At 40.3% G+C, this 13,479-nt stretch overlaps 1 protein-coding gene across 1 annotated transcript in view; it reads right to left on the reverse strand.

Moving 5' to 3' along the window:
* Window positions 1–7,071, reverse strand: part of ROS1 (ROS proto-oncogene 1, receptor tyrosine kinase) — a 72,723-nt gene extending 65,652 nt beyond the window's left edge. Inside the window, exons 1-5 of the mRNA XM_009645228.1 lie at window positions 6,949–7,071; window positions 5,136–5,189; window positions 3,997–4,056; window positions 3,280–3,306; window positions 428–488 (exon numbers count right to left, since the gene is read on the reverse strand). Coding sequence (XP_009643523.1) covers window positions 428–488; window positions 3,280–3,306; window positions 3,997–4,056; window positions 5,136–5,189; window positions 6,949–7,071 — 325 coding nt within the window. The remainder of the gene's footprint in view (window positions 1–427; window positions 489–3,279; window positions 3,307–3,996; window positions 4,057–5,135; window positions 5,190–6,948) is intronic.
* Window positions 7,072–13,479: the final 6,408 nt, after the last annotated feature.

Raw genomic sequence — 13,479 nt, forward strand, 5'->3', positions numbered from 1 at the left:
GTTACAGGTACTTATTAATATTTTGTGGAATAGAAAGCTAGAGAAGGTACGGGAGACTTCTGAAGAGATTTTCAAGGGGCCTATTTCAATAACACTGTATTGGCCCAGTTGTTCCCACATAAGTTGCAGGAGCTTTTGTCAATGGTTTCAAAATTGTAGACAGGTCAAGGATGGGTGCTTGACAGAGTATTGTCTTAAACAGTTGAGTCTGGATTCAAAAAGACCATGAAAGGGAGGAGAAAAAAGTTTTACTGTAAGACAGAGTTAACTTCATTGTATTTGTTAAAAGAGTAGTAATTTTCTGATGAATCAAAACACTCAAGTCATTCCTATTTTTTCAAGAAATCCAGGCAATAGAACAAGACTATAATCTTAAAAATTAATTTATCAGACTGTGAATCGGACACAGGACTCTATTCAGACTTACTCTGTGCTTCAACTCCATATGCATCCTCTGCACGACTACAGCCAAACTTACAGGAAACTGTCTGTGTAGGGTACAGAACTCACTGGTTATTTTTCTGTAAAGGCAAACTTCCTCCTAGAATTATGCAGACACATTTTAAATACATACAAATCCTGTGGACATTTTGAATATGTACAAACCCTGTGGAAATCATTACATTCATTCTAAAAAACAGCAGTGCCACAAACTCACTCCAAAGAGCTACCCGAGAGCCTTTCCATCTGGGCACTGAATTAGGGTTTTCCACCTTACACACTGTCCCTTTGTGGAAAGCACAAACATGGGGCTACATTAAACCTGGAAATAGACTTCAGTGACAACCATGAAGTTAGGAAATAATGGTTTTTAACTTGTTAATGATATGTTCCACATGCTGGATTTCACCTTTTCCCGCTTCATGTGTTTCCTATGAATAAGGCACATTCTTACAAATGTACTTCCAGTGAATTTCCAAAATAATTGAAATTAACAATTTGTAAGGGCAGCCATGCCTAATTCACACTTCCTTATTAGCAGTTACTCCTTCTGTAGTCGTGTCTACAAGCTGCAAACATAACAAATACACCAGGGCAGTAAGTTGTCCACACTCAGATCCTAAGAACAGAAAATTACTAAGAGTTTTCAGTTTAGGTAGGGAACACAGATATAGTGTTACCCTGTTTTACAGGTAGAGAACTTAAGAAGAGGTAGCAACATTTTCCAGGTAGATCTCAGTAGCATAAAATTGCAAGACCGAGTCTCCTGGAAAGCCAAAACTTTTGAGAAGTGATGGTTTGAGCTTTTCTAGACAGTCATTTTATGTGGGCTCATTTTACTATGCAAGTTCATTCGGCCTGTAAAATTTTGAAGCTTGCTTTATACAGTAGCCACCTTTTAAGTGAAAATTAATGCTTAGATCGTTCAGAAAAAATTCATTATGTTACGTGAGCAAGGTTTTCTAATTGCTCTTCCTCTGATTCCAGGCTATACACTTCCGGCACTCTATGGAAACTGGTAAGGCCTGTTATTTCAGACAACACAGTTGCGGCTGAGATGGATTAAAAAACTTCCCTATCAGTATGTTCTTATATACATTATCTTACCTCTAGGCATTCCATGCCAAGTGCAAGCACTTAAAAAGTTTTTTCCAATGCTTTCATATTCAGAGGAATAAAATACTTCCAAGTGAATTATCAACAGGCAAAGATCCGGGTAGTAGCAGACACCAGTTATCAACTGTACATTGGAGCTTTTGTTTACAATCAAGATGTGTTTAGCTTCTAAGGGATAGTGTCCCCAGATTACATGCTGATTCATAGTGCCTTCTGCTTTATTTAACACAGACATTTCTGACCATTTGGTTTTTGTCATGTTTTTCTTTCTTTTTCTGATCTTTGTCCAAACCACAAATCATTTTTTTTTGCTTGAGGAGAGAGGATTACTAAAGCTCCTAGCCTTAGAAATTTTGAGGGAAATTTGCCATCTGCTCTGCCTGAAAATAAGAAATCCTCATGTACTCTCCATCAATCAGAACTGCCCCTGTATGTGCCAGATTCTGCTGCCCTTTCTTATGAATACTCCTACCGAATTCAGTGGCCCTCCCCTGTTCCTAGGTGAGAGGTAATATCTAACAGGAGCAGTACTACCAGATTTCAGTCCCAGGGTGTAGTCATGTGACAGAGCTGAGCCAATGCCAAAGGAAAAGTCCCACTCTTACTCCGATCCTCTGCGTGCAGTGACCTGGTGCTTGCCTGACCATGTGGGGAGTCAAGTCAGCCAGCTGATCCAGTGGAAAGATAATCCCACAAAAGCCCTTGCAGTGTTAGTGAATTTAACTGGCATATTGTGTAGCCAGACAAGCAAAAAAACAAACCTCAAAACCAACAACAACAACAAAAACCCCACACTAATTCTGTGTTTCTACAAAAGTAAGTTGGTTACTACACTCCAAAAACACCGTTTAGCATATCTGTAAACATTTATCATGGTCACAACTTCACAGATTAAAAAGCATTAAAAAATTCAGTCCTTTCAATCAAATTTTCAGCTTGCCAGTGGGTTTGTGTTCTACTCAGGATTCCCTCCAACTCCTCCATTGCCTGCTTGAAGCGCGTTGCCCCCATCTGAGTACAACCTTCATACTGAGGTCTCACCAGTCCCAAACACAATCCTGCAATCCTCTCATCCCCATCCCATTCTAAACTCTACACTCTTGCTGAAAGGGCCCCAGAAAGGCACCGTCTCTTCAGTAGCACTTTGTTGCTTCACACTTATGACTGTAAATGCCAGTCCATCTGCAGCACAGACCAGTCACTCCCCATTTGAGATCTCTTTCTAAAGGGCAACATATTACCCCTTAATTAATTGCATTTTACTTCATTTGGACTCTCTACCCAGTCAAGAGTGTATTTTGTCTTCTAGCTCCCACTCCTTGTTTCCACTTCTCACCAAGCTGGTGTCATGCCAGCCTTAATAAGCATTCTCTCTGGATCATCTTTGGTTGCATTAATGAAAAATGATAGAACAAGACTCCTGTGAGAGCCTAAAACATAGTTTAAATAGGTCTGTACTGCATTCCATACTGGTGTGATTAGTTTGCTTTCTTTAAAGCATATATTTTGCTACACAGCAGTTTTTAATGCAAACATGTCCTTATCCATCATGCGGAAAAGAAAGGACTCAGGTACTTAACTTGTTCTTCAGCTTTAGGGAGCACAAAACAATTAGACCTGGACTGATAAGTTTGTGTACCTACATTGTATTTCTTAGCATATGTGGATATAGTAATCACTGGAATAATTTTTTTTTTATTGATCTGATAGCATTTAACTTACCTCACATGCTCTGGTGTATGTCTTGTTCTGCCAAGAAGCAAATTAATAAAATTCAGGATTAGCTTAAATATAATCACAGAGTATTTCAAATAGATAATATCAATTAATTAGAAGTTTCTTACAGTGAAAGTACACTACAAAACCTTATCACTGGCAAATAATGAAAGAAGGAAAACCCACACTTTAAAAACCAGAAAGTCAACATTAAAGTGATGCCAAGGATGAATGAGCTTCAGGTGTTCAAGACGTCCAGGAAAAAGAGCAGTTTAAAAACTATCATGACAGTTGTCCCAGACCAATGTTAATTCTTATCCATCTGGTTTAGTAAAAGCAAGAAATCAATCTAGTAAAGACCATGCGCTTCATTTACATCTGCATGCAACTCTGAAGAAGGCACCAGTAGAGTAAAATCCTGCAAAGCACTAGTTCTTTCTCACTGCCTGACTATCTGGGTGAGGGGTAGAGCTTAATGAACTGCAAAATGTCCCCACATTTTGTCAAAAACACAATGAAAACTTTTGATATTACAGGTAACTCCTACAGCAAGAATTATTAGCTTCCCAAAAGAGAATTTATAAATGTACTGAGAGAAAATAGGGACATTACATCTTTTCAAAGAAACACTGCTCTGGCTAGGTTTTCCACATTTGCTATTGGATAAGGTACTTGACGGACTGGAGACAAGTGCTACAGAGCCAAGGCTAAGGCAATACTCACACATTTCAGTGGGCAATTGATTTGCATCGTTGCATTCCAAAACTGACATCCCTGTGTGCACTGCAAAGACAGACGGTGGCTTTAAAAAGGACTTTGAAAGCACATTTTTAAAGAGGAGGGATACTGCAGCGCTAAGGGTGAGGACAATAGTTCAATTTCCAGCTGCAGTAAAACATGCTGTATGACCAAATTACTTAGCTCCTTCATGCCCTCATTCCTTAGCAATGAAATAGGCAAGGCATCAGCTTTAAAACCACGAGTTTTCAAAGATGTAATAAATATTATGTGGTTTGGATTTGATGTTGGGCCTTTGTTTATTCTTTCCCATCCACTTCTTAATGGTCACATACATTTTTCTTTTTAAAGGGAAGCTGGAAGGGAAAAACTTTGGAAGCAGGAGACTCTGATATCAAGCATTGTGAAGCCTCAGGAAAAAAATAGTGAGACTTGATATAACACTAAGCAAAGATACACAGTAACCTAAATAGACGAGTCAACCTTGCTATGTATTGTCATGACAACACAGCCTTTTATGGTCCCAGCATCATAAATGACCCAGCCTCACAAGATACCAAGGCACTGAGAGGCTGCTTCCCACTAGTCTCTGTAGAAAATATTTATGACCAGAACATCAGCTTAAGTCCTCACGAGAATGCTGCTATGAAAGTTCATGTTAAGCTAAAGAGCCCCCCACGATAGACACAATCATTTGAAGTCCTACAGAACTCTAAATTTTCAACAATTATCACTTTAAGTGTTCTCCCATCAAATTGCTGAGAAAACAAAATAAACTACTTAACTGTACAAAGGTAGGTGAATAAAACAGTCTCAATTATTTGCATTTTGGAGGGAACACTGCTTTTGACTCATTTTCTCAAAAATGAGTGATTGTGAACTTTGTAAATCACAAACGTGAACATGACTCACAGCAGAGATCCACACCCTTTACACATCTTGTTTAAACAAAAAAACCAGTTATGTCTTTAACAATTTGAGCGAAATCTAAGCACACAACCTATGCCAGACAGGTAACCATGAGCATTTACGTCAAGTCTTTGACAATATGATCATTGTACCCATTTTATTCAAATAGCAGTAACATAAAATGCCAGTAATTAACCAAGTAAACCATTACTCACTGCTCCAGTGATGTCACTAACATTGCAAATGTTAGTAATTCCGGGTTCTCCTTCCTGTAAGAGAAATACATACATCTTTACAAAGACTCAAATGTTTTCCCAAAATTCTTTGATTAAAATATATTAAAGCATTGGTTTCTTGTAAAACAAATTTTATTAGATGAAGGTTTCCTCTTTTGAAGAAATGTATTGTTGACACACCAGTAGCTTCTCACTTGAGACTAATTTTAGAGAACCATCAAGCAAAGACATTGGCAGAATCAGTTGGTGTTAATTAAATTATCTCAGGTAGGAATTTGGCTCTCATCTCATGACTCTGGTTCAATAACAAATGTTTCATAAATACATTGGGCATAAATGACAAAGGCAAGTGGCTTTGACCTCTTAGGAGCAGAAAGTCCTTTCTTCAAGCTAAATCCCTTTTGCCTGGCCTCCTTTCAAAGGGGTTTTATGCAGCCATATGGTAGCTGCCCTTCCTCTCCTGCCAAAAGTGCTCTCGAGCTAAGGTGCCTGCTTTTTCACATCATTCGAAGCGTGCAAAACCTGTCACTGCCTGTGAAGTGGAAATGATTTGAGGATGTATCTGACAACCTTGGAGAAGCTGAATGTTAGGTCTTAAGCTTTGTCCTGCAAACAGGTAAGAGCACCCTTAATTAAACAACTCTCAGGAAGAAATTTTCAGCACGCTGGGCACACCGTGACTATAGTGAGAATCAAAGATATTGTAAAGCAAACGTGAACACAGTAAGTAGACTGGAGGCAAAAAATGAGATTTGCAGCTCTCAGACTCCAGGATTATGTTTTTCTCATCTGAATCCCTTACACAATACATTCACTGAACATGAATGCGATTTTCCTGTCTCTCAAAGCTGAGAGGAAGAGCAACTTATTCTGAATTAATTTAAGCTTAAATCAAAGGATTCCCATTAAAGTTATCATTGCATGATAGGTTTCCAACAGGGAAGGCAATTAACTCTTTCACCGGTGCAAAAGTTAGAAATAGTTTTAAAGAAACTGTCAGACAAATGCATCAAATAAAATGGAGCAGGTGATAGTCCTCTGCAGTAGGTTTCCACTGTTAGCCCCAAGGCACAAAACATCCTTTTTACAGAGTGAAGGTAGCTGGTCTTCTAAACAACATCAACATTTCGGGCAAATAGAAACAAGGAGGTAACTCCTGAAAGCCTCATGCAGAACTATTGTTTGGATTTGAGAGGTTTTGCTTATCTTTGTCGTGCACCAGTAGAAGGAAAAATAATAAATTCCACTTGACTACCCAAAGGAACACTAAGAAAGCATAAGATTAAGGATCCAACCACTTACTTTAATACTTAAAGAAATATCCACAATTTAAAGCATAGGTGACTTAAAGAAAGAAGCTGAACTAGTTCAAGATAATTGTGCAAGCCACAGATTCCCAGACAATTCTTGTGAATTTACAGTTTTCCTAGGTTCATATAAGAAAAGTCATAGACTTGAGAGAAACTGATAAGTAAAGTGAATAAACTGAAAGAACAAAGGTTTCTCTCCTCCACCCTCCAGGGTCTTTAGCATTTATAGTAACTTCAGGAGCTGTTGGAACATAAGTATATAAAGAAAGTATAAAACGAAAACCCATGCGATCTGGTTAATGGGATTTCTTCCTTACCAGTTTTCACAAACTCAAATGTTAAATATTAGTGCTCAAACTCTGCTTGTACTCAGAAACATTCTTTAAAATAATTTTGAAAAAGCTGATATATAATAGAAAAATCTTACAGTGCTAACAACCATCTATGTTGCAAAAGATTAAGTACAGTTTTTCAAAACTTACCAGGTTACTTGTACATAAGTTTTGACAATTTTTTGAGAAAGTACAATACACTGCCGAAATCCATACACAGTAAAAAGCAACAAGTCTGCTTAGCGGGAGATCCCACAGGCAAGCGTTCCTCATAGCTTAAACAATTTCATCTGTCAGTCTGATTCTTTCCTTGACTTGGCCATACAAACTCCTTTTAGTCTAGATGATGGTGATGAGACTGTGAAATTTCTGCATTTCAGTTTATTAAATATTTTTTAAATCCTTGTTTACACTCCCTCCCTTCGGCAACTTTTCAGCTTCCCGGAGCACTTGTCTCGAAATTGCACAACTTCTATTTCATAGTTTCTTATTAAACCGCTGAAACAAAAGAGTTGGCCAATGAAAGTCAGTGTGCCTCCTTACATAAATATCATTAACGTAAAAAGGAAATCAAGGGCAATGCATTTAACCAAGTGCTCCCAGCAACACGGAAACAGGGGAAGAATGAGAGAAGACTAGCCTAATCTTCATGTCTACTATTATTAAGCTATTTCTAAACATTTTCAAGTGGGTACAACTAAGAAAATTCGTGATGATGAATAACCTTGCTAGAATACTACATTTCATATCAATCAGTACAAAAATTTTAGTTAATTCACTATTTTAATGACTGTTTCCAAATGTTCCATGTCCGTCCACACCAAAATACTATGCAAAACAGAACCCCAGCTGCCTTCTGATGCAACATAGACACAAACTAACCAGACCCAGTCTGCTCGGGGGTCTCTACATGGGCATAATTGTGCTCTAAGTTTGTGCCCATATCATGGAAGAAATTGAAGCTGATGGATAAGTCATGTATCTGATTTAAAGAGAGGTGCAGAGTCCTACACAAAGTTGGAGACTCGCATTAAAGAGGCCAGTGGGAATTCAAGCTTAAGATACACCCAGCTCCCAGTCTGAGGCACACCTCCATTGTACTGGCAGAGCTATCCACAGTCATTCTGTGAACTGCAGTAGGAAATCGATCCAGCTTACATATATATATATATATATATACACACACACATATATATATATATAAATATTATGCCATTTTTGTGCGTGTGTATTATGCATTATAAATAAAATGTGCTATTTTATAAATAACATAGCATTTTGATGATCAGTTTAAGCTGGCACATCCTGTCATTGCTGCTTAAAGAGGGGACCTGCTTTTTCACCACACCTTCCCAAGCACCACTCACTTGCCAAGCAAACATTCCTGCAGTCATGCGATAAACCAGGCTGAGAATCTGGTTAACACTAACCCGGCAACAACAGAAGTTAATTGGTTAGCATTAACCTGATGGTGTTTTCTCTGACTCAGGCTGCAGCCCAGACCCACGTGCTGCTGTGCCCATGCATGGTAGGTGAAAGGAGCCAAAAGCACCAAGGCAGGAGGAGAGGATAAGCCGGGCTGGAGAGAGTTGATGGATATTGCCAAGTACATGGCTTGAAGGTGGTCAGAGGACGGAAAGGCTTTGCGGAGCAGGATCGTTCCTTTTCTTCCACTTGTCATGGGAAGCATTTGGGAATTTCCTTGTGTATTATCTCAGCCTCCTCACCAGTACTCAAGGGAACTTCTAGATGAGAGTAAGACTTGTCTAAGGTGAGCTTAGCTTTCAGCTATACAACTGAGGGGGAGTTGCTGCCCCATTTGCTTGTCACTTGTCCACTCCAGAAGGATGCTGCCCCCGCTCCAGCCCACCAGCAAAGCTGCTCAAGAGGGAACTCCTTAGCTCCAGCCAAAATAAGCCAGTTTAGTCTGACTGCTTAAACAGTAGGTCTTTGCTAATCCAGCTCATCTTGGCTGAAGAAACTTCGTCAGAGCTCACATGAGCAGTAAAACTGAAGAGGAAGCTGGTGACAGGAAGATGTAGGCTGTGATTTCTTCCTGAAGCAGAGCACTTTGTGCTTTGTGTAGATCTTTAGGAGATTTAGGACACTCAGGATTCGCTCTCTAGGGCTAGTAGGTCTATATGAGTAAATTACATGTACCCACACCCATACCCTAGCAGGTGGCATGGGATAACCCACATCCACACTTTAAAAATCACTCACACTCCAAGAAAAGATAGCCACAAATTAAAAACCTGTGGGGAATGGCTTCTAGCGTTTACTATATCACAAACTGTTCCTGGACATTATTTGGGCTAGTGTTGATGTGGACCAAAACCAGCCAGGGACAACTCTAACAGTTTAACCATTGGTCTACGTGGTCACTCAGGATTAAGAATGCTGCCTGGCATGGATTTAAATTACTAGCTTAGATGTAGCCCAGGTAAACAAATATGTCTAAGCTCAATCTTTTAAAAAAAAATCTTGTAGTTGCATTTAATTATTCAATACTTTTGGATGAGGTTTTTAGGAACTAATTGATTGTTAAGATGTCTTGGGTCTTGTTTGGGGATGTGTAGGGAGGAGCAGTGGGAAGGGAGAAGGAGGGATCAAGTTAAGAACCTGGTGAGGAATGTAATCAAGGTGCATCTGAAAGCCTGACGAAGAAGTTGGCAGCCATATAAAAATGTTGGCATTTGGCTCTTAGGGCAAGGAAATTTGGTTACTATCAAACACGTATAACTAAACCCTGTCTTTATAACTGGAAAGATTCGCTGTTACCGATGCTGGTAATTCTTGTAAATGAGCATTTGCACACTCGTATGTGTGTAGTACATGCATACCTTGCACAAATGGGCTCTAACCATCACTGCAATATAGATAGTTAATAAAATAATAACATTAAAGATATTACTCAAATGAATAACTCGTTTTATGGTGCAGAAATTTCTCTTAACTTCCAACACTCTTTTCCGCCAGGTGTCACTGTAACATCCCATAAACCAGGAACTTCAAAGGAAAAAAAAAGCACCTAAATGTCTCCTTCCTTGTTTGTGTTCCTTCTAACACATTGGCCAAACAAATACTAGCAGTCACCTGAGTCTTTGGATTTTTCACCTGAATTTCAGGAATTATTAATGAATAGAGTATTTATGGGCTTTAGAAACTGAACTTTAAAAGGAGGGTTTGTAAGATCTGTAAACGATGAAGCATTGTGTTATTTTTAAGTGCAATTCTTCCATAAAACTGCACGCTGGCACAGAACTAGGGACCCAAATTCTGAGAGATATCACTAATAAACCTTGTCCTTTATATTATAGATCTACTTACAGAACATAATTTCCTTCATCCCAAAGACCAGCACAGGGAGAGGGTCTGCAAGGGAGGAGACTGTGAATGAGGAAAAAAATAGCAGTGTAGTGAGTAACAGAGAAAAGCAAACTCTATGAAAATTCCCTACCTGAACAGCAGTATATATCAGAGCATCTCACAAACTATGGATTCATCTTTCAAACTCCTTTGAGAGTGATAGGAATATATACAGACAAATGATCAGACCTGACAGTAATGAATATGGACTACCGTATCTTGAGGAGAAAAATGCACATTATTTCTGCCAGTAAAGCAGGTAACTGACATCTTTAAGAAAATAAAGTATCATGATCTGTAAAGACAAATCTTTCCTTCATGTGAACATGCACATGATTGTGCATATGTGTACATGAATGGTATAACATAAGCAGACTGATGATCTAAGACACAGAGCTTTAGGGCTCCGCTGCACTTAGAGCAGAAGACTGAAATTGCCATCTCAAGGTGGGTTGGCAGCCTCCTCTACGATACACCCCAGTGCACAGGCACAAGGTGTTACCCCTATAGCCAGATACATCAGCTGGGAAGCAGCTCCTGGGCTGCCAAAAGTTACAGCCCAACACATTAACATAAACCGATGCCAGCTTCAGGTTACATTAATACTCCAGAGCGGAAGCTCTCACATTTCAGGGCAGCTCGAGGCTGACCCAATCCAGGAGCCATGCCATCATCCCTGCCCCAGTGGCAGCAACCTCCATCAAAAAGGTAGGCTAATCAGCTCAAGGTAATACCCGCTCTAGCAATTTAATTTTAATCTGCTTCAACATGCAAGTCAGGCACCTAAAATCTCATCAAATGAAACACTTGACCATGTTTAAACACAGCAATACGTAGTTTCACAAAACAACAGCACACAGCAGCAGTTGGAAGGACTGCAAAAACAGAAAAGGGGATGCCTGAGGAGGCAAGCAGGGAGACACACAAAGCCCCCAAATGTCTGTTTCTAACCTGGACTGCTTGTGTCCAGTTACACACCACTAAAAGTTCCTTGAAGTTAGCCCACATTTATGAATCCTGTCTTGATGGGGAGGAAAGTTGGGAGAGGTGAGAAAGGAGAGACTGTCAATCCCGCAGCCAGCCTACAGGGCAGAGCAATGAAAAGGACAATCTCAGCTTTTACTTATCAGTTTCTAACCCCTTTGTCTTGTGGGGGTAGCCTTGAAAAGATATGCCAATGTGAAGCACTCACTAGTGGTGACAGATTTTCACTGTTTTCCAAAGACCACAGATTATTCTCATTTTCCTTCCAGCAGTGGGCCCTCATTAGGTTTTGAATCTCTCAGTAAAGTAAGTGAACAAGGACCCTAAGGGCAAAAAGTTTCCCTGCACTGCCCCTGCTTCCGTCCCTTTTCATTTGTTAGTACAACTGCTAAGGCAGCTTGTTTGCCTGGCAATAGCAGCCAGTCGGCCAGGGAGCACTTTGCACAGAGGGAGGACCTACAGGAGAAACCCCCTGGAGTCTGGCTCAAGATTTATATCTATCTCTGCAGATTAAAGAAGTGGGGTTGGGGAGGGGGGAGAAGCAGACTGTTAAACTGGATCAAATTGGAAAGACAGTCATGCATGAGATACTTAGCTAAACCAGTAAGGAGACAGGGATTTGTTTCTATTGATCTGCAGTAATGATGACTGGAGAAATGTCGCATTAAACGATGTACAATGATGGATTTCAGAGTAGGCAAATTTGAGCTGTGGAGACTAACAATAGGAAGAGATGTGAAAGCTGGGCCAGGATAGAAAATATAAGGAATGCTAAAGGGTAACAAGGTTCTATAAATACACTGCTAAAAAATTCAAGTCTGAAAAAAAAAAAGACTGTATCAGGGTTTACTAAGCTACATTTGTGTAATCATCCTATATGATATCAAGGGAGAAAGAGAGCTATCACAAAGTAACAATAAACGCCTTGCCGTTAAGTAGATAAAGCTTGCACTGTTTTTTTCGTATTGTTTTAAAGAGGATAGGTTGACAAGGTATTTGCAAAGCTCTCTAGTGATTTGTTCAACTGTATTATCTATTAGGTATCTTTTGGTTGTTACTAATCAAATGTGCAATCTGAAATTTGAAGAAAACTAGGTTTCAGCATACACAAGTTGCAGACAAGGCAACAGTACAAGTGTAAAATGGCTTGATGCAGCACGTCTGAAGAGGACTGCATGGAAAAAATTTGCAAAGATTTTTAGAGAAGAACAGAAGGAAAGGAGATTGCATACTGCAGAGGGAGTGACTTATTGCTCTGAGCATGTAGATCAGTGTATAAGAAGATATAAAGCCAAGATTAGGAGAAAAAGACAAAAGGGGCAGAAACAGTAACGGAGATTACATGATCTTTGTAGAGATCTTCAGAACAGTCAGATGCTCAGCCTGCACAAACCTCTCCCATAAAAGGCTTTACCTCTAACACCTCCTGGTTTCCATGGTATTCCAAAATACCTGAACATTTAATCTCCCAGTAGTTTCATAAAAAGAAATTGCTCATCCAGCAATCCAGAAGGCAGCGCACTGCTCACTAACCTTTCAGTAAATAGTTTCAGTCCCTCTCCCCCAAAAGATCCTGTCCTCCTCTCCTTGGCTGAGCACTGCCGCTGGTCCACAGGAACAAGGAGTTCCCATTCTCCACACAAGCAAGAGCAAAACTACTCATAGTAGAAAAAAATATATAATAATTTTAAACAAGCTCTCTAAAATGTTTTTGAGCCTTTAGCAGGCAAACACAGGCTTGTTGCAAACAGCTGGAGGTATGTCTGATCCCTTCTTGTTTGAGGGACTGGGAAATGTCCCCTGGGAAGACCATGGTTAGCTGGGACTACCAACATGAGAAATCCTGGGGATGGTAACCCAGCATGTCATTTCTACCTGCATTAACAGGTAAAAAGGTAAATGCTGTGGGAAAGGCAACATTTTGTCTCGACTCGCTAACGTGTGCCAGCAGTACAGGCAGCCCAAGCAACTCTTAAGGTATTTCCCTGTCAGGGTTTCAAGCCCCTTTGGAGTACTAACAGCCACCATGATTTAAGATGTGGCCTTTCCTCAGGAGGCACTGGTCGCCCTGCTGGGCCGGGGGGAAGGCCTGAGCGTGTCTCCACTGCCCCCAAATTCAGATCAACCCTGCTGAGAGGTGGCCAGTGCTGGACCCCGCAATCGTACACCTGCTCCCTGGCTCTGGGGACGCCTGGGGCTTGGTCCTGTTGCCTAAGCACACATCCCTGGTGACACCCACGCTGGTTTAGGGTATCCCAGAGGTTCACCTAGGGCTGGTGATGTCTGGGCACCATGGCTGGGGTCCCCCCAGGGCAGGGCCCAGCAGGC

This window comes from Egretta garzetta, unplaced genomic scaffold (genome assembly GCF_000687185.1).
Source record: "Egretta garzetta isolate BGI_Z169 unplaced genomic scaffold, ASM68718v1 scaffold18, whole genome shotgun sequence".
NCBI classification, from domain to species: Eukaryota; Metazoa; Chordata; class Aves; order Pelecaniformes; family Ardeidae; genus Egretta; species Egretta garzetta.